This window comes from Myxocyprinus asiaticus, chromosome 26 (genome assembly GCF_019703515.2).
Source record: "Myxocyprinus asiaticus isolate MX2 ecotype Aquarium Trade chromosome 26, UBuf_Myxa_2, whole genome shotgun sequence".
Classification (NCBI taxonomy): domain Eukaryota; kingdom Metazoa; phylum Chordata; class Actinopteri; order Cypriniformes; family Catostomidae; genus Myxocyprinus; species Myxocyprinus asiaticus.
Genome location: NC_059369.1, coordinates 20404791 through 20431485, shown reverse-complemented (window position 1 = coordinate 20431485; position 26695 = coordinate 20404791). Strand labels below are relative to the sequence as shown.

Here is a 26695-nt window from a genome sequence, read left to right as displayed (position 1 = left end):
CAGCGGTGTCCGCTTCACTTTAGTGCAGGGCAAGAACGCTGCCACCCTGCGTGCGGAGATCGAGACCCTTCTTCACAAGGGTGCGATAGATCCTGTCCCTCCAACTGAAATGGGGGAATGGTTCTACAGCCCTTACACAGACTCCTGTTCAAGATGCTAATGCAGAAACACATTTTGACATGCGTCCGGCATCAAGATTGGTTCGCGGTGGTAGACCTGAAGGATGCATACTTTCACGTCTCGGTTTTACCTCGACACAGACCCTTCCTACGGTTTGCTTTCGACGGCCAGGCATATCAGTACAAGGTCCTCCCCTTCGGCCTCTCCCTGTCCCCTCGCATCTTCACGAAAGTCGCAGAGGCAGCTTTGTCCTGTTAAGGGATGTGGGCGTCCGCATACTCAACTACCTCGACGACTGGCTGATTCTAGCACACTCTCGAGAGTTGCTGTGCGCACACAGGGACATGGTGCTCAGGCACCTCAGCCGTCTAGGGATTCGGGTCAACTGGGAAAAGAGCAAGCTCTCCCCGGTTCAGAGCATCTCTTTTCTTGGCATGGAGTTAGACTCGGTCTCAATGATAGCACGCCTCACAAGCGAGCGCAGTCAATGCTGAACTGACTGAAGTCATTCAGGCGGAGGACAGCGTTTCCACTAAAATACTTTCAGAGGCTCCTGGGGCATATGGCTTTCTCGGCGGCGGTCATGCCGCTCGGGTTGATGCATATGAGACCACTTCAGCACTGGCTTCAGACTCGAGTCCCAAGATGGGCACGGTGCCACGGCACACATCGCGTAGCTATCACGCTGCTCTGCCGCCACTTATTCAGCCCTTGGACAGACCTCATGTTTTTGTGGGCAGGAGTTCCCCTACAACAGGTGTCCAGATGCGTCGTGGTCACCACAGACGCCTCCAAGTTGGGCTGGGGTGCCGTGTGCAATGGGCACGCAGCCGCTTGTTCCTGGACAGGACCACGACTGGTTTGGCACCTCAACTGCCTAGAGTTGCTGGCTGTACGGCTCTCCCTGCGGAGGCTATTGCTGTTGATCTGGGGCAAGCATGTGTTGGTCTGGTCGGACAACACAGCAACAGTAGCGTACATAAATACACTCTCACGAGTACAATAAATACGTGGCTCACGAATTCGGTGGAGGAGTTCGCAGCCAGACCCACTACGGGTACTAATATGCCCTGTACAGGGATAGGTGCTCCACAGGTGCCGATTACTCAGGTAACCCCCTGTGATGTATTTTCCGCGGTACAGTCTCCCTGTCGGCAGACCCACATCTCCCTTGGGCAGGACCCTCTCTGCCCCCGGCTGCCGTGTTTGTAGAGCTCCTCCCCTTCGAGGCAGGACCTACCACCGTGCCCCTTCCATGAGCAGCTGGTGAGCCCACGTGTCGTATTGCCACATGTTGACCGCCCCTTTGGGCAGGATGTGGTCTCCGCGGGGTCTTTTCCCCCTGAAAGAATAGGAATGGAAAAGAACACCTTCCCCGATGCGTATAATAGCGTTAGATGGCCCCAGCTGGATCTAATATTCTGTGGAGAGAAAACATAGAGAGAAAAGGCCGCGGCTGGTGCGGCCTGCTCCCATGCTAGTGATGTTGCTTCCCCCCCTCAGGGATGTGGGGAACTACATGACGTCTTTTTGGGGCGTTGGGGGAGGTTACGTGCAGACTGATGCACCTGCTATTACACATGTAGCAGCAGCTTGCTTGCACCTGCATCAGCAGTTCATGTAACACGGTTCACCTGTTGTGCCGTTTTTCTTTAGGGACCCCTAGTGTCACTACATCGACACAACGTCGAGTGAGTGACAGAAGGGTAACGTCTTGGTTACTGTCGTAACCTCCGTTCCCTGATGGAGGGAACGAGACGTTGTGTCCCTCTTGCCACAATGCTGTACTAGCCGCTGAAATGGCCGGACCTTGTCTCGGCTCCTCAGCACAAAACCTGAATGAGAGTGGGCATTTCTTCTCCTTTTATACCCGTATGTGAGGGGGAGTGGCATGCAAATTCCACTCGCCAATTCTCATTGGCCTTTTCTCAAAAGAATAGAGGTGTTCGGGGCTCTCAAGAGTGACCCCAAGTGTCACTACTTTGACACAACGTCTCGTTCCCTCCATCAGGGAACAGAGGTTACGACAGTAACCAAGACGATTCTCTTTGCACACTGGAGGGTTGTGGAGTAACTGAATACATGTAACAGGATTACGTACTGTATTTAAAGTACAAAATGTTAGTAACTAGTAACCAGCTACAATTGAAATCCTTGGTAAAAATACTACTGTTTAAAATACTTTTAAAGTATTTTTCTTACTAATGAGAATACTTTGCATTTTATTGTCATTTGTTTCATTTAATATTTAGTCCTTTTAATTGGAAAACATTCATCCATATAAATTGTGCAATCCAAGGAGCATTTGAACAGCGGTGAAACAATTTCTTATGATACATTACATTCATATGAGCAGGCAGAGGGTGCTTACACACTGTTATGAGTGAAAAAGTGGATATGACGTCATTGAGGAGCATTCGTTTTAGGAGCTTAACAGAGAGAATCCACAAATTATCAGAAAAAGATGTAATTCGGTACAATCTGCAAGGTTCTTCCTTCTAATGCTAAGCTAAAATGATTATATTTATTTCTATTAATAAAATCCACGTTAGAACATATTTGTTTTCTCGAGTACGGCCTTTGGTAGTAGGGCAAAGATGTACTGCAAAAATCATATTCTTGATGAGAATTTTTGTCTTGTTAAATATCTAAAAATCCTTAAAACAAGATAAATGAACTTTATCTTGTTTTAGAAGCTACAATGCATATGATATTTAGGCTTTTTCAGAGAATGTATTTTTAATATAAGTGTATTTTTTCTTACTGTACTGACATTTTTTTCACTTAGTCCAACAAGTAAAAAAAAAAAAAAAAAAAAAAAAACTGTATAAGTAATCCAAAGTATTAAGATTTAACAACATTACTTTCCATGAGTTTCCAAAGGAATACATTACAATTTTTTTTACGAGCATGTATTGTGTAAACCTAAATTAATGCCAATCATGCACGATCCCCTTGCATTCTAAGTGCCCTGCTGAAATTCCTTCAGAATCCGAGAAATATGGAATACAAAGTCACTGCATTTGATTGAGTCCCTGACAAAGTTGGTGCAACTCCAGGGAATATGCAGAACTTGTTTCAAGAGTACGCATGCATGCATGTGTAGTGTTTTCATGTTGAAGTTAATTTCAAACTACACTAAAAAAAAGCTGTGAATAATCTGGGACAGAACACAGATATCCTATCTATTATAACATCAGTAAATCCATTCAGTCAGTTTGGTTTCTTGTTTACAACATGTGCCTTGTCTTTCATAGATGAGGTGACACAAAGCACTGGCATTCACAAAATATCATGATACACCTGAATGCACCTGTACCATTACATTTTCCTAATATGCTGTAACGGAAACATTTTACAGCATTCATTTCTGCTGGTATAAATTGGATTAATTTTTTATTGTAAAGATAAACACAACCAGATGATGATTTATAAGATTAATACCAATGGGATGATGGTCAGCTGTCAACTTTTGATCATAATTGTCAAATAAGATTGGAAAATGATCAAGAAACCCTCAAATAACTCCAATTGTTAGGTATGCTGTTTCAGGGCAGAAAGCATTTCCTGAAAACTCATTGTTACAGGATTTTTTTTTTTTTTTTTTTTAATTCAATAGAATCATGTTGTAACTTCCTTTTATATCTGTTCTGATGGTGATATTATATAATTATATGGCAAATCTTATGATAGACCTCCCTGAAAGTAGAATTAGTCTTCTGACTTGAAATTGCAACAGCCTACAAATGGAATTATTCTTCTTTCATGCATTTCATAGTTTCGATTCGTTACATCTTTTTTATAAGGATTACATAGGACAATAAAAGGTTAGGCAGTGCCAATCACATTAGGCAAAGAGGCCCACTAATTCCAACACAGAAAGAAGGTAACAAAACAAGAATCAAAGAACTAAACTCCACATAATTTACAAGAAAATAGTACCCCCAAAATAAAATACTAGATGGTGCGCTAATCAGGGCCAGGTGAAAAGCTCCTTATTACCGTTTCCTGATTACTGACATGAAGTCTGGCTGCCACATTAGGATTGCATAAAGAGGAGCATTGTGTTATTACTCATTTAATTATTCACTCAGATTTCAAAAATGTAGTGGAAAATATTTTATGGTCATTTGAAAGCAGGTCACATGATATGCTGGTTCACAGCAAACATTCTAATGAACGCAGGTTGAGTGCTAATCTTGTGACCTAATAAATAAGACTTCACAGTACACTGGAAGACCTAACAAGCTGAATACTGTATACTCCAAGACTTCGAGTGGATTCATTGCCTCAAAGTAATTAAGTAATCTCTGAAAACCTTCAAGCAAGTTCACCTAATGTGGTCTTCAAAATTAATGAACTTCTTTGAAGTTTATTTAGCAATTAAAATAGTTCAATTCAATTTAACTGGCTAAAAACAAATAAACCAGTTGCATCTGCAAAGTAACTATTGGTAAAGCAGTGTCACCAACAGGAACTTCAAACCCAACTACAGCAAAACAATATTCATAAATATTATAATGCATTTTCAACTCAGACAACTTTGGCCAATTACTCAATAAGTGAGGGAAACAGCAATCTGCTAAAACTTTGTTTGAATGATTCACAAATGTACACAAGTACATTGCATTATCAAACAACTTAGTATACACTACTTGTCTGCAATAAGTGGTGAGAACAAATTGTGGAAGTTTACAGCCAAAGTGTGTCATTTCTGCGCCACCAGCGTCGCCAAACTGAATTGCAAAAGTAATTACTGAAAATAATCATGTTTACCAACCACTCCCCCCATCTGCCATTTGGTCAGACCACCAATTAGTCCTGCCCCAAAATTATGCCATTGGTTGAGCTAATGTTGCGGTGTCAGGTTGCTCGGGATGCTCAAATAAACAAAACTTTTTGATAGCACTTACAGTGCCACAGTGTTTATACTTTTCAGGGAAATCTACCTTCAAATGACTTATTAATGCTTGTCTCTGTAAATTAAGATGGAATAGAAGAAAGTATTTTATCATCAAAAACTGACACATTTCAGCAATAAATAAAATAGTTATTGTAATAATGTAATGTAAATAATGTAATAGTTAGTACATTATTAAATGACATAAGCATATCTGGGTTTTGTGTAGTTTTCCAAGCTGGTATCTCTGCTTTAAAACACTACTGGCATACAATGTATTGGCATTTTTATGCCATCTAATTTCCATGCCTTGTTTACTTACAATGCTGCATTCAGTAGGGGTGGATGCCACTTATTAACCAGATGAGCACTTAGAAAGTGGACTTTTGGACCAAGAGAATTCAAATAGCTAGTTGTTTCAAATGTCTATGGTGTCTGACAAAAATAACAAGCAAACAAACAAAAAATAAAGCTAATTTTATTATCGAGAGTGTGACTCCTTTATCAAGTACATATTTAGTACCATGCATCTACTTAGATGATTTCAGATATTATAGAGAAATTTGTAAAAAATATATTTTTTCCATGCAATAAAAGTGAATTGTTGACTGAGGCTAACATTCTGCTTAATTTTGTGTTCCATGGAAGAACAATTTTGGTTGACTTTTTGGGTGAAATTTCCCTTTAATTATATTGCTAAACTGTGTGACAAAGATTTATCATCTCACAATGGCAACAAATGACTGCTACTGTATATATGCAAGAACATAAAATAAAAGCACAGCGGAATATGATTGTGACAAGGATGGATGAATGACCAGCACCCTCAGGGGATCATGTTTACATTTCCAAGAATCATTACTTAAGGTATTCATTCCAAAGCCTAATATTTCATTGCACTTTCTGTTAGACACATAAATGATTTTGTCGGAATCCACAGCTTCTTATTTTTAATCAGATTAGATAAAATGACCAAATAAAACTGTGGAATACCAGCAACTGTGAGTAATAAAAATCCAGACAACAATAGCTAGAGATATGCCATGGAAGATTAGATGTAAGTGGTTCCAGAGAGCTTAAATTCCTTGTGATGGTATGACTCTCACAAAACAGGGATTATATCATGCGTTCAAACTGCAGAACTTAAAAGAAGACTGTAACATTAATAGACAGGTTCACCAAACAGTTTGTTTTAGTCAGGATTCACCATCTGAATTCCTCTGAAGGTCAGCATACATTTTACCTTTACAACAGGTGTTGCTTTCTAGAAGGCAAGTGCCAGACAGTTCATTAACTGAAACGCCTGTCGCTGCTGCCAACAGCAATAAAGGGGTTGAATCAGCAGTTCCTGTTATACTGTTCTGTTAAAGACATTGATAAGCTTCAGCTAAGGATACAGTTGTGAAAGCTTGAAGTCTCAAGAAAGCTTGGGACCAGTAGGTGCTGGGAAGTTATTTTGCATTTACATCCACTAGAACAGGAGTTCTCAACAGGGGCGTTCAAAGGATGCCAGGGGGCGTTGAGAGCAAATGAGTAGAGAGGGGGGTGTTTATCAGTCATAACAATCCAATCTATCGCCAAGTTCTTCTTTGCATTAAAATGTTTATCGAGACTTGGAGTATATCAGTTGGTTCTCAATTATAAGGGTTGGTATGCATTTGTGCCACGGTTTATCTGATTTTGAAGTCTAGCAACGCATCTGAAGTATCTGGTTTAGCAGTGTCAAATACACAGGCAGAGGCACAACCTCGGCTAATGCACGTGTATGGCTCTGTAGATGGATACAGCTCAATGGACAGAGCAGCGCGAGCTCAAAGCTCTTAAAGCTCGAGCTCTTAAACTCGCAGTGAGAAGCAAGGCGCGAAAAGCGGAAACCATTTGAATTCGGCACAGAATTCTGCATGACCACCCTTGAATTTACTATAGTAACACTAATTGTACTTTAGGTAGAAATAGATTGATAATAAATATTATCATATCACTACTTCAGCTCTATTAAATTTGTCATAGGCTACATTAGGGTAGTGAGGGAATATAATACATTTTTGTTACAACTTATAAATATTTATATTTTGTATTTTTTGTTTTTACATGCATTTAGAGTAGGTCTATTGTTTATAATTACAAAAATGCCATAGTTTGGTTTATAGAAATCATGTTACTTCTAACCATGGTAGTGAAGAAGATCCATGCTTCCATGTGTTTACTATGGTCTTGTTTAACTATCAAATTAAGTAATTAATAAGTTAAGATTTATTCAAAAAGGCAAATGTAAAATATATTAATAATATCACTTTTATTATTAGTTTCTGTCTTCGCATTTTCATTTTACAGGCCCCAGATAAAGGCCCCTATCTGTTTAAATTCAAGAAACACAAGGTTTGGTCTCACATTCATGATGCATAAGCCTGCTTAATTTATTAACAAAACTTTTAAATTATGCAATGCATCGAAGTTGCATTGAGCAAATTAAGCAGTTTTGTGTGTTATGTTTTTTTCCTTTTTTTTTTTTTTGGTACAACCAAGTCTCCGCTTTGGGGGGCTGGGGTAAGGGAATGAGGTAGGGGGGTGTTCATCAAAAAAAAGTTGAGAACCACTGCACTAGAAAATGGGGTTCTTAAGTCTAAAGCAAGTGAAAGCATCCTATTTTCAAATATCGGTTAAGAACATTCAGTTCTGCTTAAAAGTTTACATATTGTGTACACCTTGAAGAATCTGCAACATGTTTATCATATAAAAAAAAAATATTGGGATCATAAAACTTTTTTTATTTAGCACTTCCCTTTGAAGCTATTTGAAAACAAATATTTGCATATATGCCACAAGACAAAATAATAAAAGTAATTTATTTGAACACTTTTGTTCAGCGCTTTTGAACAGGATAATTTCTACTTTCAGTATTTTGTCTTGTGGAATAAATATGCTATTTAGCTTCATCAGGGCAGAACAAAATAAAAAACTAATCTTAAAATAAAATGTTGAACACCTTACAGGTGTTAACATTTTAAATATTATTATAAGGTGTATAAACCTACAAGCACAACATTACAGTACACATCTGGCTCAGTAACTAAGCAATATCTTGTCATTTTTCATTTTTTACTTTTTAATTTGGCACTATCTTTTGAACATTTTACTGATTTGCCTTATTTGATGTTTATTTCAGATCAGGAACTAAAAACAAAATGTTTTTCATTCTGGTTGTTCTGACCAAAATATTTACATTTTTTTGTTCCAGTTCAGAAGTTCCACAGCCTCCTTCCCAAAAGGTTACCGGTTATAACAAAATAAAAGAATGGTTAATAACATTCTTTTAAAATGACAGTACTCTGTGCTAAGGGGCGGGTGAAACACCAATTGCAGTGGTGCCAGATTTTGCAAGAGAAATAAGCAACCTGTTCTGGAAAAACATGCCCAAAATAAGCCACTTGCCTCACCAAATTAAGCGAGAAAAAAAACAAACAAAAAAAAAAACAATAATACTGTTCCTGTGCAGAGAAATCATAACAAGCATACAGTTAATTAATAATTTTTATTTTTTTTTTCCTTTTTCACCCAATTTGGAATGCCCAATTCCCAGTGTGCTTTTTTAAGTCCTCGTGGTCACGTAGTGATTCGCCTCAATCCGGGTGGCAGAGGATGAATCCCAGTTTCCTCCGCGTCTAAGACCATCAACCCGTGCATCTTATCACGTGGCTTGTTGAGCGCGTTGCCACGGAGACATAGCACGTTTGGAGGCTTCACGCCATCCACCGCGGCATCTGCGCTCAACTCACCACGCACCCCACTGAGAATTAACCACATTATAGCAACCACGAGGAGGTTACCCCATGTGACTCTACCCTCCCTAGCAACTGGGCCACATTGATTGCTTAGTAGACCTGGCTGGAGTCACTCAGCACGCCCTGGGATTTGAACTAGCGAACTCCAGGGGTGGTAGCCAGTGTCTTTTACCACTGAGCAATCCAGGCCCCCTTAAGCATACAGTTAATTAACAGCATCAAATCTGTATTAATGCATCATATCTAACAATAATTCACTGAAGATTTGGAAACAACTGAGAAATGTACTTTTTACCTCTAATAATGTTTTCTTTGTATCTCGATTAGCCGTGCATGTACAGTATATGTCATATTTATGCATAGTTGTTTAAAAGGTCTACATTCACAGAATATGACATCCACAACGGGCAAACTGGCAAAGAAATGTGTGATGCAGAAGTTTCCTCCAGGATCAAAGCACATTTAATTTTTTCGGGCAATGTGTAGTTCCAAATATTTACTGTGATAAAAGGTAACTTCGGTTCCCTGAGATGAAGGGAACGAGACATTGTGAGAATCACTATAGGGAATCCTTCCGACAATTTAGTTGAAGCTCTTGTGCAATAACGCCAATTATTGATTGGCAATAGTGTTTTTTTGTTATGGATTTTTTTTTTATTAAATCATACAATAACAATGAAATGCAAAACATATACAGGTGCATCTCAATAAATTAGAATGTTGTGGAAAAGTTCATTTATTTCAGTAATTCAACTCAAATTGTGAAACTCGTGTATTAAATAAATTCAATGCACACAGACTGAAGTAGTTTAAGTCTTTGATTCTTTTAATTGTGATGATTTTGGCTCACATTTAACAAAAACCCACCAATTCACTTTCTCAAAAAATTAGAATACATCACAAGACCAATAAAAAAAACATTTTTAGTGAATTGTTGGCCTTCTAGAAAGTATGTTAATTTACTGTATATGTACTCAATACTTGGTAGGGGCTCCTTTTGCTTTAATTACTGCCTCAATTTGGCGTGGCATGGAGGTGATCAGTTTGTGGCACTGCCGAGGTGGTATGGAAGCCCAGGTTTCTTTGACAGCGGTCTTCAGCTCATCTGCATTTTTTGGTCTCTTGTTTCTCATTTTCCTCTTGACAATACCCCATAGATTCTCTATGGGGTTCAGGTCTGGTGAGTTTGCTGGCCAGTCAAGCACACCAACACCATGGTCATTTAACCAACTTTTGGTGCTTTTGGCAGTGTGGGCAGGTGCCAAATCCTGCTGGAAAATGAAATCAGCATCTTTAAAAAGCTGGTCAGCAGAAGGAAGCGTGAAGTGCTCCAAAATTTCTTGGTAAACGGGTGCAGTGACTTTGGTTTTCAAAAAACACAATGGACCAACACCAGCAGATGACATTGCACCCCAAATCATCACAGACTGTGGAAACTTAACACTGGACTTCAAGCAACTTGGGCTATGAGCTTCTCCACCCTTCCTCCAGACTCTAGGACCTTGGTTTCCAAATGAAATACAAAACTTGCTCTCATCTGAAAAGAGGACTTTGGACCACTGGGCAACAGTCCAGTTCTTCTTCTCCTTAGCCCAGGTAAGACGTCTCTGATGTTGTCTGTGGTTCAGGAGTGGCTTAACAAGAGGAATACGACAACTGTAGCCAAATTCCTTGACACGTCTGTGTGTGGTGGCTCTTGATGCCTTGACCCAAGCCTCAGTGCATTCCTTGTGAAGTTCACCCAAATTCTTGAATCGATTTTGCTTGACAATCCTCATAAGACTGCGGTTCTCTCGGTTGGTTGTGCATCTTTTTCTTCCACACTTTTTCCTTCCACTCAACTTTCTGTTAACGTGCTTGGATACAGCACTCTGTGAACAGCCAGCTTCTTTGGCAATGAATGTTTGTGGCTTACCCTCCTTGTGAAGGGTGTCAGTGATTGTCTTCTGGACAACTGTCAGATCAGCAGTCTTCCCCATGATTGTGTAGCCTAGTGAACCAAACTGAGAGACCATTTTGAAGGCTCAGGAAACCTTTGCAGGTGTTTTGAGTTGATTAGCTGATTGGCATGTCACCATATTCTAATTTTTTGAGATGTGTGCATTGAATTTATTTAATACACGAGTTTCACAATTTGAGTTGAATTACTGAAATAAATGAACTTTTCCACGACATTCTAATTTATTGAGATGCACCTGTATATATATATATATATAAAATCAACATTTAAACCCCACCCCACCCTTCCACTCCCCAACCCTGCCCCCCAAAAACAACCCTGTTGTCAAACATAAGTAAATATATAGAAATAAAAATCAAACAGACACACATATATATATATATATATATATATATATATATATATATATACATACATATACAAACATACATACATACATACATACATACATACATATGTACACACATAATAATCATACTAACTATATTACACTAGTCTCTCCACACCCCTCCCGAGAGCCCTCCAAAAAACTCCAAATACCTGCCCCATATCCATATAAACATATCCAAGCCACCCTGTCTTCCTGATGACACCTCCTCATAAGCTGCCACCCTCCCCACCTCCGTGCACCACTCCGGATATGGGGGCGCACCAGCTGACCTCCAACCGCTCAAAATTACCTGCCTGGCGATCATCACACAGGTCAGAACCCAGTTCTCTATATGGCCATCCCCCACGTCAATGACCGCCCCATCGCCCAGAACACAAAGTCTGGGGCAAAACGAAACCCGAGTGCCAACCACGTCGCACACAAAATTCTGAACCTTCGACCAGAATTTCTGGATCTCGACACACCACCAAAAAACATGGGCCATGTCTCCATCCTCCGACTGGCATCTCTAGCAGGTGGGTGTGTCTTTAAGACCAAGCCTATACAGTCTAGAGGGGGTCCAATAAAATCTATGCAAAATTTTGAATTGTACAAGATGCACCCCTTGTATCTCTAGATGCAGACTTAACATTTTTAAGAATCTTAGCCCACATTCCTTCCTCCAATGCCAAGTTGAAATCTTTCTCCCAAACTCTCTTGAGAGAATTTAAGGCTCCGTCCCCCAGACTCTGAATTAACAGGGAGTAATACACTGATGCCTCATGACCTTTTCCAAAAGCCGCAATCACCTCTCCCAAAGCATCTGCCTCCTTAGGGGGGTGTGTCCTACTCCCAAAAATAGTACAAAGCAGGTGGCGCAGTTGTAAATACCTATAAAACTGAGGTCTGGGGATCCCAAAATGTTGGACCAAGTTTTCAAACGATCTCAACACTCCACTTTCATATAGGTCACCGAGTGTAGCAACCCCCTCACAATCCACTCTGGCCAGCAGAAAGGAGACTTATTAATACATAATTTTTGGTACTGCCACATGCTCGAGGCAACTTAAATAAGTGTCCAGTTTAAACAATCTGGACACTTTAGTCTATACCGAGTGTAAATGTGAAATAACGGGGTGTAACTTAACTTTTCCGATTAGTTTGATAGAGATGCTTTGTAATGGCGAAATAGGGGCAAGAACTGCCTGTTCAATAACAAACCAGGGAGGGGCTCTCTCAGGTGGAAATGACCAATGAGCCAAATGTCTGAGACTGAACGCATAGTAATAAAACAAAATCTTGGGTAGGCCTAGCCCACCTTTGTCTATCGGCCTATGTAACTTATTAAAATGCAATCTGGGACATTTACCATTCCAAATGAAGGACTTTACTATGCTATCAAATTGCTTGAAATAAGAAAGGGGGACATCTACAGGGAGAGATTGTAGCAGGTAGTTAAATTTTGGAATACAATTCATTTTAATAACATTAACTTTCCCAATCATCGATAAATTTAATGAAGCCCACCTGCCCACATCACTTGAAAACCTTTTTATTAAAGGGTCAAAATTAACACTAACTAATAACAGACAAATTTGCTGGGAATAAAATCCCCAAATACTTAATGCCCTGTTTGAGCCACTGGAAGGCGCCTGGCTGGAAAGCCGTTAATGGACAGTGCGCTGTCAGAGCCAAATCTTCGGATTTAGACCAACTGACTTTGTATCCTGAGAACTTGGAAAAGGAATTAATAATTCTGTGGAGGCAAGGCATAGATCTAGTAGGTTCAGAGACAAATAATAAAATATCATCTGTGTAAAGCAGAAGCTTATGCGCCACACCTCCCGCAACCACCCCTGGAAAATCATCCTCCTTTCTTATCGCAGCTGCTAATGGTTCCAGGGCAAGACAGAACAATAATGGGGAAAGAGGGCAACCTTGCCAAGTGCCCCTATCCAGAATAAAATAATCTGAAATTAATCCATTTGTTTGTACCGCTGCTACAGGGTGTCTATAAAGTAACTTAATCCAACCAATAAATGTACTCCCGAACCTATACATTTCCAAAATCTTAAAAAGATAATCCCATTCTACCATATCAAACGCCTTTTCGGCGTCAAGTGAGATGGCAGCGAGCGGAGACTGATCATTCGCTACTGACCACATGATATTGATGAGACACCTGATGTTATCAGAAGAGCTGTGGCCCCGAATAAACCCCACCTGATCTATATGTATAAGAGATGTCATAACCTTACTTAATCGGTTAGCCAAAATGTTTGACAAAATTTTAACATCTAGTTGGATCAGGGAGATTGGACGGTAACTTTCGCTTGGATCTTTGTCCTTTTTAAGAATCAGACTGATCCTGGCTTGTGTCATGGTTGGAGGAAGCTTTCCATTCTTTAATGATTCAGTTTAAACTTCTAACAAAAGTAGAGCCAGTTCTGCAGCATAGGATCTAAAAAATTCTGCGGCAAAACCATCTGGCCCCAGAGCCTTGCCAGTAGGTAGGGACTTTATTACCTTGTCAAGCTCCTCCAAGGTTATCTCAGAATCAAGAGCGTTTTTGTGCTCAGTCTTCAGTTTAGGAAGATCTAATGGTTCCACAAAGTTTCTAATATCTTCATCAATAGACGAAGACGTGGAACTATAAAAATCAAGATAGAACTCGTTAAAGGCATTATTAATATCAATGGCTGAGGTAAAAAATTTACCACCAGCAGATTTCACTGAGGGAATGATAGAAAGAGACTCTCTCTGCTTTATATATCTAGCCAAAAGCTTCCCTGCTTTGTCCCCCAACTCAAAGTATGACTGTCTTGCCCTGAATAACCAAAAATCCACTTTCTGTGACAAAATAGTATTATATCTATATTTCAATCGGGTCAATTCTCTGAGGCCTTCAGATGACATATGGCGCTTCAGCTCTGCCTCTGCACTTTTAATATTTCCTTCCAACTCCATGAGTTCTCGTGCTTTGGATTTTTTGATGAATGAGGCATACTGTATGATCTGACCCCTAAGAACCACCTTAAGTGCCTCCCAAGCCAAGCCCACAGAGTATACCAAGGACCAGTTGGTCTCCATATAAATATTGATTTCAGTCTTTAACATTTGTTGGAAATCAGGATTTTGCAAAAGGGATACATTAAGGCGCCAACTATATGTTTTATTTTTCTCTATATGTGGCATCGCCTCTAAACTCACCAGGGTGTGATCCGAGACTAAAATGTTTCCAATTGAGCAATCAACAACAGATGAAATGAGGGATTTGGATATAAAAAAAAAAATCTATTCTAGAATAAATCTTAAGGACTGATGAAAAAAATGTATAGTCTCTACCAGATGGGTTCAAAAATCTCCAAATATCTGTTAGACGAAGATTTTTACACATCCTGTGAAGCGTCAGTGTTGCTCTAGGGGGCTTACACACATTTGCTTCACTATGATCAAGGACTGAGTCCATCAAAAGATTAAAGTCTCCTCCCAAAATTATATCATGAGGGGTGCCAGCGGCTCCCCTCATCCCTTCAAGATCTATAAAAAGCCCTGATCATCAGCGGTAGGTGCGTAAATATTAGCCAAAATCAGACTTTGCCCCTGAATTTCTGCTAAAACAATAATGACTCTTCCTAATTTATCATTAAACTGTTTGAGACATTTGAATTGTAAATGTTTATTTATCAATATAATGACTCCCTTGCTCTTACTCGAGCCAACTAAAGAAAACATGTCCACCCCATATCTTCCCAAATTTTTCAGCTTCCTGCGGGGAAAGATGCGTTTCTTGAAGAAACACTATATCATATTTCTTACGTTTAAGAAAATAAATAACCTTCCTTCTTTTATGGGGTGCCCCAACCCATTCACATTCCATGTGGAGAGAGATAGTACACTCATATTAACATTTGACATTTTGATATAATAGAAAAAATAAATTGTGTGCCAAAGACAAAATTATGAAGACCACATTTCAACATTAATGCAACAATAAAACCCCGAACTTCCCCCCGAACAAAACAAACAGAAAAAAGAAAAACATGCGCATTAACGCCCGCACGAAAGTGCCAACTGGCGTCAATCCCTTTAAACTCAAAGAGTCCATGTATGCCTATGAGAGTCCCCGTGACAACTTTGCCATCGGATTGCTCAATTTTGCCTTACAAATTTGTAAGGCAAAATTACATAACATCAGATATTTTGTCAAACAAACCCCAGCCAATAGGCAGAATAAACACAAAGAACGTGTAGACTCATTCACAGAATTGTCTCAAAGGTGTGTTCCTTCACAAAACAAATTCCAGCCGATATAAAGCCGTTTCAGTTTATAATATTCAGTTTCCTCAGTCAGACAAACGAATCTTCAGTGAACTATCTGATGAGTGCAGCAGATGACATAATCATTCCAATGTCCCACAAAAATACTCCACAAATCATACTCCAGCCAACAGGAGGCATAAGCACAAGGAACTGACAGATTCATCCATAACTGTCCCGAAGTAGTGTTATTTAACAAAACAAGCTCCAACCGCTAGGCGGGACCAGCATAAAAGGAAACGAAACGCATCCCGGTTCCTCGGATGGTCAAGAGTCAATTCACTCGGAGGCTGCATAAAAGTATATCCCATGATTTACACAGTCCGCCAACTTTATAAAAGACATCCTTTGTGTGGGCATGTAGATATTTTGCGGTCATCTGTAGTATCTATTCTCAATCTGCCCAGGCACTTCATTGTAAAAGTGATCTTCCGTCAATGCAAAAGTTTCTTTAAGGAAAAGTGTTAATCCACAAAACAAAACGAACTCCAACCACTCGGCGGAGCCAACGCAAAAAGAAACAAAAATGGCACCCAGCTTCCTCCAAAAGCCAGAGTATGTACAGTGAGTCAATCCACTCACAAGAAAAACACCCAATGGTTACTCACCCATTGTTTCAATAAAAGACATTGCCTGATTGGGACATGTAAACACTTTGCTGCCGTCCTTGGTGTTTATTCTCAGTCTGGCTGGAAACATCAGAGCAAAAGTGATCTTCTGCTGATGTAAGAGTTTCTTGCATTCCTTAAACCGATCGCGTTTCTCTCTTGTCGAGATCGCAAAGTCCACCCGGCGAAACACGATATCTTTATCGGATGATCTCAAAAATTTGGCCTGAATCGATTGGGGCCTTTCTCCCTCAGCAGATCTGTGAGCTGAGAATCTGTGAGCTCGCTTGATTTCCAGCTTGTGGCCTGTTATGTCGAGCAGACTCGGGAAAAGCTCGTCTTGGAATTTCACCATATCTCTGCCCTCCTCATGCTCAGGAATTCCAACAATTCGAATGTTATTCCTGCGGCTTCTATTCTCAAGATCTTCAAGCTTTTCAAGAACACGTTCCAAATCAACTTTGGTCACGGGCGGATTAGTGGCTAATTCCCTCTCTGATGCCTCTAAATAATCGATTCATTTTTCAACATCTGTCACTCTTGAGACTTGCTCAGAGAATTTTTTTTCCATCGGCGTAATCGATCGACGTATTACAGCGAGATCCTCCAAGTCCGCAAGTACCTTCGTCAACATCACCGACATGTTGGACAGTTGACGCTGGATTCCTTCTCCCGCCGCGCCATCCAAATCGAGTCCTCGGTCCACAAGCCTGTCTGGGCTTTCATCTTGAACCCGTAAGTGTCTTTTAATGTTTCCAGAGCCCGAGGATTTTGACTTCTTTGCCATGTTTACCTCAAACAGTAAATGTGTAACTGGGTGTATCGAATTTCACTGGATTATATCATGAAAATAAGAAGACCTGACCCAGCATGACGCTGTTAAAAGGTTGGAGCTGTCCAAGGTGCTCCTGGTGCCCCTGGCGCCAGGCGTGCCGCCAGCATTGGAGAGGTCTCATGTAAAAGAACTAACAGTTCGATGGCGGACACTTTTCGCCCAGTTTGACATTACCATTTGTACAGCCTGGGCCTGAGAGTAGTAAATTCCCTGTTCGCACAACAGAGCCTCTGATTGGGCTAATAATAGCCCATCATAGAAGTAGTTAAAAATGCGCACACTGCTCAGCTTCAATGGAGCGAGCACTGCATCTACACACTTCGAGAGTGTGGAGAGCCAAAGAAAGGACTCTGAATAAATAAGCTGTTCCTCGAACGCAAATCTCAAAACAGACTCGTACAATGAAAGTTGGCGTGCATCCTGTAGATCTATTGACGCAGAGGCACGATAAGATCTGTTTCTGGAATACCATTTTGAATGGGTGCTTTGCGAGCGCTTGATTCAAGTGTCTCAGGTCTAAAATGGGCCAAAGCCCGCCGAATGGAAGACATCAGCTGTAGAACCCTTGTGGGTGCTGCAGTTTTGAACAATCTTTATTGTGTTCTCTGCAAGGAGATTGTGAGTTCCTGCATGCAACATAGGCACATCTCGAGCCGGTACCATAGATGACCGAACGCCGTAAGCGAGATAACGGGCGTGTCGGCTCGCTCAATAGAGGAGTTAGATCACCGCTCGCCACCGGGAAGCGGTTGTGCACAGAGTGTGTGGGTAAAAGAAGTATGTAGGGCTTCTTTGAGAGTGTGTGTACCTCGTGCAGTGCAACAAGCGTTTTTCTCTTCATCAGAACATCCTTTATTTAAACACAACACACAGAAGCAACATTCTGTGTAATGTCCGGTCCTAACGAACTCCAGTGGGAAGGGGGAGAGAAATCACAATGTTTGTGTGTCACGTGAAGGCATCACAAGAGCTTTCCTCATTTTTGTAAGAATCATTATTTATTTTTTACACATCACACGGAAACATTTTGTTCTTTTATGTGAGAACAGTCCTATGTGAATACCACACACAGAAACATATTTGTGTATCATCCCGGTGAACTCTGGTGGGAAATGAGCAGCATGTGAATGTGTATGTGCGTCTCTTGCAACAACTGCTTTCTCTTTTGTGTGAGAACATTGGTTATGTGAACACAACACACAGAAACACATTTGTGTATCATCCCAGACACTTATGGTGGGGAACGAGCAGCATGTGAATGTGTGCTTCTCGATAGTGAGCGCATTTCTGTTTTTTGTGAGAATAAAACACACGTTTATCTATCATCCCGGCATACCTGGTGAGGATGAGCAGCACATGAATGTGGTGTCTCGCAGCAAGTGCATTTCTGTTTCTTGCAAGAACATTATCTAATTGAACACAACACAGAAACTATTCGATGACACGATGTCATCCTCATCATCAGAACCGCCAACATGATAAGGCCGTGCGCTCCGATAGAGGGCTGGAGCTCATCACACATATACTGTACTGGCACGGACGTTACATCAAAAGATCAAGGGGATCGCAGGGCTTGCGCCAGCGTGGGATCTTCCTCGACTTCATCCAACTCAACTTCACAGCCCCGCCGTGCCTCCATGTGTGAACCCTCGGAATCTAACACAGAAGAGGCGAGTGGGAGGGTGCGGGAGGCAGATCATTCCTCAGAACGAGGGTGATCCTTGAGCGGAGTGTCTGGAGACTCATGCCCTCGCAGTGAGGGCAGTCTGTCTCTATGAGAGCCGATTCACCGTGGGCACGGCCCAGGCAGCAAACTCAGCGCATGTTCATCTGATGGCAGGATGTGCCACTCGCATGAGGAACACTTGCAGAATGACATCTTGGAAAAGATGAGTTGCACGCAAGCGGCTCTTTATCTGATACATCAACATATTAATAGGTATATATTAAAAGGGTACAATATCTCCTGCCGGAATGCTGCGGGAAACGGGGGTGTCTTGCTGAAGCGCTGCATTGTTCAATGCAAGCATCTGAACCGAAGAAGCCGTTCACCGAGAGGCGTCTTCCGTGGCGAGGCAGAATCTTCGCCGGAACACTGCAAGGGAGGGGTGAATTTTCTCACTGCATGCACAGAAGGGTACAGGCGATGAGTTGCCCTGTCCGCGTCTGCAGAGAAGGTCCCATCCACTGAAGAAATGTATCTCGACGGCAAAGCAGGTGAGGGCTTTCAAGATGAGAGATGATGTCGCTGTCTTGAAGGAAGCAAATTCTGAAAAAATGGTGTCAGTGCACCCGCTTATATAGGCCAACTGCCCGCCTAAAGGGGTGGGGCTCAAACACCATTGCCAATCTCAGGATTGCCGTTATTGTACAAGGGCTTCATCTAAGTTGTCGGAAGGATTCCCCATAGTGATTGTCACAATTCCGAGTGAAATGAATCGAAAAGAAACCCTTGATAAAAAATCTAACAGGCCTAAAGCTTACACTTACACGCCACATGAATGTTTCCATTAAATTGAGCAGAAACAATCACACTAAATCTAAATCTGTTTGTGATTTCTCGCTGAGCACGATAGCAGTGTTCACACCATACAAAGAGTGATAGTAAAAAAGGAATGACCCACTTGTTTTTAATCAAATCTGCTGGATCTCCACCAGGCGCTGCTTATACAATCAGTCTGTGAGGTGTTACATTAATGTTGATGGGCAGATTATTAAAAACAACAAATAAATAACATATGATCTCAAATCACTTGGTAAAGTGGATACCAGTCATTACACAGAACTGCCTTCTCACATATATACAGGGCATCCAATAAAAATACACGTGTCAAGCAGATAACTTACTGGGATATTAGGGGATTGTGCATAAAATATCACTGCTGTTTTGCAAAGCATTACTTGGCAAGCGTATACAGGGAAGCATGTATGTCATGACATGAGGGTGTGATGAGATGTGTCATTTTCATGGAGGAGATTCTTTCCTAAGTCTTAAAATAATTTGTGGCTGTCTGTATTCATTGATTTGATGATGTTGCAATAACAATGCCTCAAGGGGACTTGCCCCATCTACTTGGAAGAGCATTACACCCTTAATTTTTTCTTCTTCCTTTGAGTCGTCACTGAAGCACTGATATAACCAAGTCTGGTTTCAACCTGCTTCAACCACATTTAACAGCTGGTAATGTAGATAGGAGGGACAAACATGGGTTATCACTCTGTTACCAAAACACTGAAACATATCATAAAGGTAGCCTCTGCTATTATACTTGTATCAAAATATGTCCCCAGAAAATTGACTATGAAAATAATAAATGTATGTTATTAGAAACCAATTCTGATCCAGTCTAAAATTTAATTGTAATTCCATATAACAAACTTGTCTTTAATCCAATATTAAAAATACAGAGTTGTTACAACAGAAGTGTACTCTGAACAAGGTGTCTCTCTGGTCACAGCATCTTGACAATTATTCACTATAAACCATGTAGTTTAGTGTGCCATAATAGAATCAAACCATGACATAAAACTCTGGCAACTACAATATTTTTTTACTCCTAAGACCGTGGAAGTGACCAGAGATGTCTCAGCTGGCACACAGCAGATAGCTGATGACTTCAAGACATAACTGTTTATCATTTCCAAAAACTCACTCAATGAAATTTTTATATTCTGCACTGTGCATCTGCTTCTTCTACCGATATCTACAGACAGCAGGGAGAGGCTCAGGCTTAAATATAGAACTGGGAGTTGTTCAAGACACAGGAAACTGGTTGGAGTAAACGTTGTCTATCCTGAGCATGTACAAACCAAGTCTTCAGTCGGCGGGAACATTTCCAGCAGACTTATTAGATGCTTAACGTGATGTTACCATAGTCACGCAGCCTATTTGCAATTCTATCCTGTCTAATGTGCTGGAACAGCATTTTTTAAAACCAAACAGACTGAAGAGGGTATGGGCATGCTGCAACCATGTATAACTTGTAGCACCAGGTATTAATAGCAATACCTAATATTTGGTATAAAGGAGGGCGATTATAGCAAATATTTATATTGAGGTATTCTTGAAGTTTTTGGTTCATAATGAAATATGTCACAATATTTTTGAATGAAAAGAGATTTAAAAACTTTTGAAAAAATAATGAAAGTTCCTTTTTTTTAAAAAATAACAACCAAAGTAATGTAGACCTTTCACATAAGAACTCTGTACCATTCGACATTTGGCATAACCATGAAATAATACTCAAAAAATTTTAATGGTTGACACATTTCTACTGGTATATCGTTTTAACTGGTATACCAATAATGAAGTTCATTCAGTTACAAAAATAATTAGATCTGTATCATGTTATGTTATTAGGAGTATTATGGAAATATTGTCAGAAACTGACAATCTCATTACAATAATCAAGATATAATTACTGAAGGAATTTCATTATAATAATAAGCCAATAATTTTTCAGATGAACAATTTGACAAAGAGTCAATAACCATGGACTATTAAATATATACATACATGCTAAAGGCTGACAATGATTTGCCACATGATTTTATACCAATCCAAAGAGTAGGACCAAATCGAATTTTTGGGGTGAGCAAAAGGTTTATAGCAAGAATAATTGTCATTTACTCTTTTTTTTCCCCCTCACTTCACAATTTACAAATTTTGGTACATTCCATTCACAAATTATTTTGACAAGGCATCTGGTGTCAGATTAGCTGTGCTCGATATAGAACTAACTAATTTCACATTCCTAACTTGTTAACAAAATGTGTAGGTGGTTGGAATGTATGTGTGTGTGTGTGTGTGTGGGGGGGGGGGGGGGGGGGTTATACAGAGTTATTATCCCAAGGACAACGTCTCCCAGTCACATAATTTGAAATAAACACTCGATCACCAATTAGATGTGCATTCCAGATGCTTTACAGGAAGATAATCATCAAATATTTACAAGGCTGATGCTGAAGCATATTTGTCTGGTAAATGAATCTTGACTTTGTCCATCTACAATTTAAAACCTCTCTGACCCTGCGAATGTACACAAGCAGAAGATATGAAAATGATTTGAAACCAAAACAAATGGTGTCACCTAATTAAAAAGGATATTACAGGAATTTTGAAGTAATGATTTCTCTGAGGCATTAGATTCCATCCTTTTAAGACAGGGCACGTAAAGTTGTTGGCTAGTTTAGAACAGGGATGTGGCTGCTATCACTCAAGACAACTCCCGCCCCTTCCCACCCCCTGTAAAGTATATAAAGCACTCAGGTTTTTCTGTAAAACTCAGACCATTAGCAGTGTCAAAGCTGAATACTCATCCATTGTCAACGAAGATTCGGACGTTACTTGGAAATACTTAAAATTACAGACTACACCATCACCATTTCTTGATTCTACAGAAATTATCAGGTATGTGTTTTTGAAATGCTACTGACTGTTAACTGTGGCTCATGGATTTTTGATGTCACCCCAAAGGTCAAGGTCTAAAATATGGTTACAAAGACATTTGACTTTCTAACTGGGCAATATAAATTTGCAATAAGGCAAACCTTATCCACCCCCCATAGAGTGCACTTGCCTCTACAGGCTCTGGACAAAGATGTTCTATTGGAATATTACATGTTTGAGCACAATTTAACCTGTGTAACTCTCAAAATAAATGAATGGCCAATGTGGACTCAAATAGGAACATGAAGATCCTTGTTTTTGGTCTGACATTAAAAAAATCATGTTTTTGTTTTTTTTGGAGGATGGTACCAATTCTGACAAGTGTAAGCACTAACATTGGCTTTATATAACTAATTACATTTTTAAATATTCTTCCACAGGTTCCATTCACAATGAAATCAATGCTTCAGAAGGCTTTCCTGTGGTGTGTGCTGACCACACTTTTTCCAAGCATCACAAGTGCAAAACCTCTGAACACAGATGGCTTAAGAAGGTGTGCTATGATTAAACCAATTTCTGTGTTCCCTCTACAACTTATTCAAAACACTCTGACTGGTTTTAACTAATGTCTCATGGGGTTCTTTGTCATCTGTCAGGCTCGGTGTTTGGCTTCAGGGTAAGATGTGGAGAGATGTTCGCAGTGTGTCGGAGAGGAGCGAGGGCGACTCAACAGCTTTGCTGTCTCAGCAGAGGAACAGTGGTACAGAGTCATATGTACCACAGCACAGGTAAGATAACTGACTGAACACATTCACTAACTAAACAGAAAAACCTAAATATGAATGACTCAAAGCCACACTGGTTATTCACTAACTGTTTTTACTTGTTTCTGTTTCTCTATAGGCTGAGGGTAAAGAGGACAGAACCAGGTTACTCAGTGAAAAGAGTTGAAAGAGCGGGCTGCAACCTAGCCACCTGCTCAGTGCACGACCTGGCCCACCTGCTGCATCTAATGAGCACAAAGATGAACAGCGCCCCCCCTGAAAAGATAGGCTCTAAGGGCTACGGTCGCAGGCGGAGACGTTCACTCCTCCCTCCACTAACTTTCGATGAAGACCGTCTAAATCTGGCCTGGGTCCAAACCCTCAAAAGGCGAGCCACCCTAAAAGGGACTTAAAGGATACCCTGGGAGCAGCTCTGTGGTTTGTCCTGAGCTGTTGGTTTATATTGGCTCAGTTTACTGAGATACTTCTGATACATCCTTTGCTGAACGTTAGTGTACTCTCTTCAGGCACAAAGGTGTTGAAACAACAAGTCCGAGCAACTGGAGCATCCTTCTCTCCATCCTCTGCCTGATGGATTGGACAGAGAAGGATTCAGCTCGCTTAGCGAAAATGAGTACTTGTGGGATAAGGAGGTTTTTTTTTAAAGCTTTGTGTGGGTCTAAGGCAGTACAACAGGAGATAGGTGGTCAATGCTCTGTGCATGTGTTTAGCATTCTTGTCATTCTAATGGAGCTTCGGGACTTGACTCTCTGTCTCTTCTGTAGCACAGATGCGCCCCCTGTTGGACGAATGAAGGAACAATCCAGGACTCTACCAGCTCCTTCTGCCTACCGAAGATAAATTGAAGACAGAGAGAAAAGCAAGAAGAGGAAAAGGAACTAAGAGAGCTTAAATCTGTTTACCCAGGAGGACCAATGATTAAGAGCAGAGAGAAAAACTCTTTATGGAAGTAATGAGTTTTTCGTCCACAATGTTTTCTGGCCGCTGCAGTATCTGGCAAAGAAGGATATCCTCATACTTGAAGACTAATAAATGTATACTGTGGGAGACGTGCAATAATGTATATTAATATTGTTTTGTAGTCTTTATTAAAGTTTATATAAATGTATATTATGAAAATATTGTATGTTAAAATTCATATATTTATACAGTACTTGTATACTGTACATGTATTCTCCAGAGATTAAACTATTGTACACAGAAAAAGGGCAATTTATAGTTCATTTTAAAATAAGATGTTTAACCAAATGATTTCATATTGCTGTAATGACAAGCATTTTTCCACATAATTGAACTGAATTGAATCATTTAATAATGTGACACCAGTTCAATAATAACCTATTAAACTCCAGCAAGAGAGAGAGAAAGAGAAAAAAAATATTTTTGTCTTATTTTTGGGGCAGCATTCAGTTCAGTTCCACAATTTGAAGAGTCAAAAGACAAACAACTAAATGAAAAGACTATTTAAGTGTGCGTGTGTGTGTGTGCGTGTGCGTGTGTGTGTGTGTGTGTGTGTGCGCGCGCGCGCGCGCGCGCGTTTGAGGCCATCTAGCTTCAGAAAGCAGAATTACACAATTTTCAATGTGGTTCACCTTACCCTCTCTTAGTTACTTCTTAACCTAAGAAGATCAAATCAGTTAGACTTAAGGAAAACATTTTAGTCTAAATTTTCATTTCAGTCAAAATTCATTTCATATCCAGCAGAGGAAGCTCTTTTCCTTCCCGTTAAGTTCCTTTCTATTCTTTCTTTCTTTTTCATTGGAGAGATGACAGATGGCAAATAACGAAGACCCTGAAAAAAAATAAAAAAAATAAAAAATAAAGAGTAAATAAACATAAGGTATTAACCTCAACGTTCACGTTATCCATTCAGACAAAACATGCAGTCTTGCGAAACATTCTTTCGGAGAAAAACGAAAGATGTGCATGACATTATTCAGCTCACGATAATCTCTGTAATAACTGTTTATCTGTGGAAATATCGCCACTTAAATCCGCTAATGGTCTCACATCTTCTGAAATACTTCGAAAAACGAAAAACACTTCACTTCAGTTATTGCGTTTATCACTGTTCGAATTTTTTAATGGTTCACCTCAGAGACGGTGAAACTGACGGACTGTACAAAACTCTGAATATTTAATTAGATAAGCACGTAGGCATTTTTCTGTTGCTAAACAACTCAAACCAGGGTTAAAATACGTGCTAACACCCTTTCAAAATTACAAGTGTGTAACGTTGGAAAATCCGGGGTTTAAAAAGATAAATCAGGGTTATGTGCAGAATGAAAATACGTCGCTCACGCCAGGCCGCCATGTTGAGACCACTTGACCAATTTTGTATCGCTAATAATAATAATAATAATAATAATAATAATAATAATAATAATAATAATAATAATTGTAATGTAACACTTGTCCAGTGCTTTAGGTACTCCAGGTAAACATACAAGTCTATCTAACATAGCCTTAACAACACAACTATGAAGGAGCCTGAGTCAACAGCATAGTCCAGAGTGAGTTCATAGTCAAATAGTATGAATATACAGAGTGGAAAAACAAAATGCCCAAAACAGCACTGTTTGGGGTGGTGAAACAAACGGCATTGACCCTCAGAACCCATATCACAGAGTGAGGACAAATGCAAGGACCTCAAATTGTAAAATCAAGCACCTGACAGGACTTGCCACAGTGACAAAGTAAGAACCACCAAGAACTTTGCAGTGATTGAATCCAAGAATGTCCATGTCATTGATATGTGTAATATGAGACAGATGAAAAAAAAAACAGATGCAGGGCTATTTTGTATTTATCTGCAGATATATCACTTTCACACTCCTTTTTAATTAGCATTAGCATTTTATAAAGATATATTTGTTTTTTAGCACTGTTATTTTTGTAAGTACTGTATATGTGCCAGGAATTCTCTCATCATTTACTCACCCTCATGCCATCCCTGATGTGTATAACTTTCTATCTTCAGCTGAACAGAAATTAGATTTTTAAAAGAATATCTCAGCTCTGTAGGTCCATACAATGTAAGTGAATGGTGACCAACATTTTGAAGCTTCAAAAAGCACATAAAGGCAGCATAAAAGTAATCCATATGACTCCAGTGGTTAAATCTATGTCTTCAGAAGTAATATGATAGCAGTGGGTGAAAAACAGATCAATATTTAAGTAATTTTTTACTATAAATCTCCACCTTTGATCAGCTTCGATCAGTAGGTGGCGATATGCACGAAAAAATTAAATAGCCAATAAAACAAAAGAAGAAGAATGTGGAAGTGAAAGTGGAGATTTATAGTAAAAAATAAGACTTAAATATTCATCAGTTTCTCACCACACCAATCATATTGCTTCTGAAGACATACATAGATGCAGTGGCGGGCCGTGCATTTACAGTCTAGGCCTTCAGTGTGATTCATGCTATTAAGAAAACACAGTTTCACAATGAATAAGACACCCTATGCCTTTGGGCATCATACATTATGTCGCAGCTAACTAGTAATACCAATTGACATTTTAAAAACACGTCCACGCACGAAAGCCAGAACTTGAAACGACACTTAATGCTCAAGCAAGCCTAATTTTAACTGCAGCATGACTGTTTTGTGAAATGAATGTCT

The 26695-nt window shown here is 40.0% G+C and overlaps 1 protein-coding gene and 1 long non-coding RNA gene across 2 annotated transcripts in view; one reads left to right on the top strand and one right to left on the bottom strand.

The window, feature by feature from the left end:
- LOC127417319 (uncharacterized) overlaps positions 1–26695 on the bottom strand; it is a 48286-nt gene that overhangs the window by 19146 nt on the left and 2445 nt on the right. The gene's annotated exons all lie outside the window — the stretch shown is intronic.
- admb (adrenomedullin b) lies at positions 22187–24188 on the top strand. Its single transcript, XM_051657256.1, has 5 exons — positions 22187–22305; positions 22725–22837; positions 22941–23072; positions 23188–23436; positions 23839–24188. The coding sequence occupies exons 2-5, from the start codon at positions 22737–22739 to the stop codon at positions 23912–23914; spliced, it is 558 nt and encodes a 185-aa protein (XP_051513216.1). The 5' UTR covers positions 22187–22305; positions 22725–22736; the 3' UTR covers positions 23915–24188.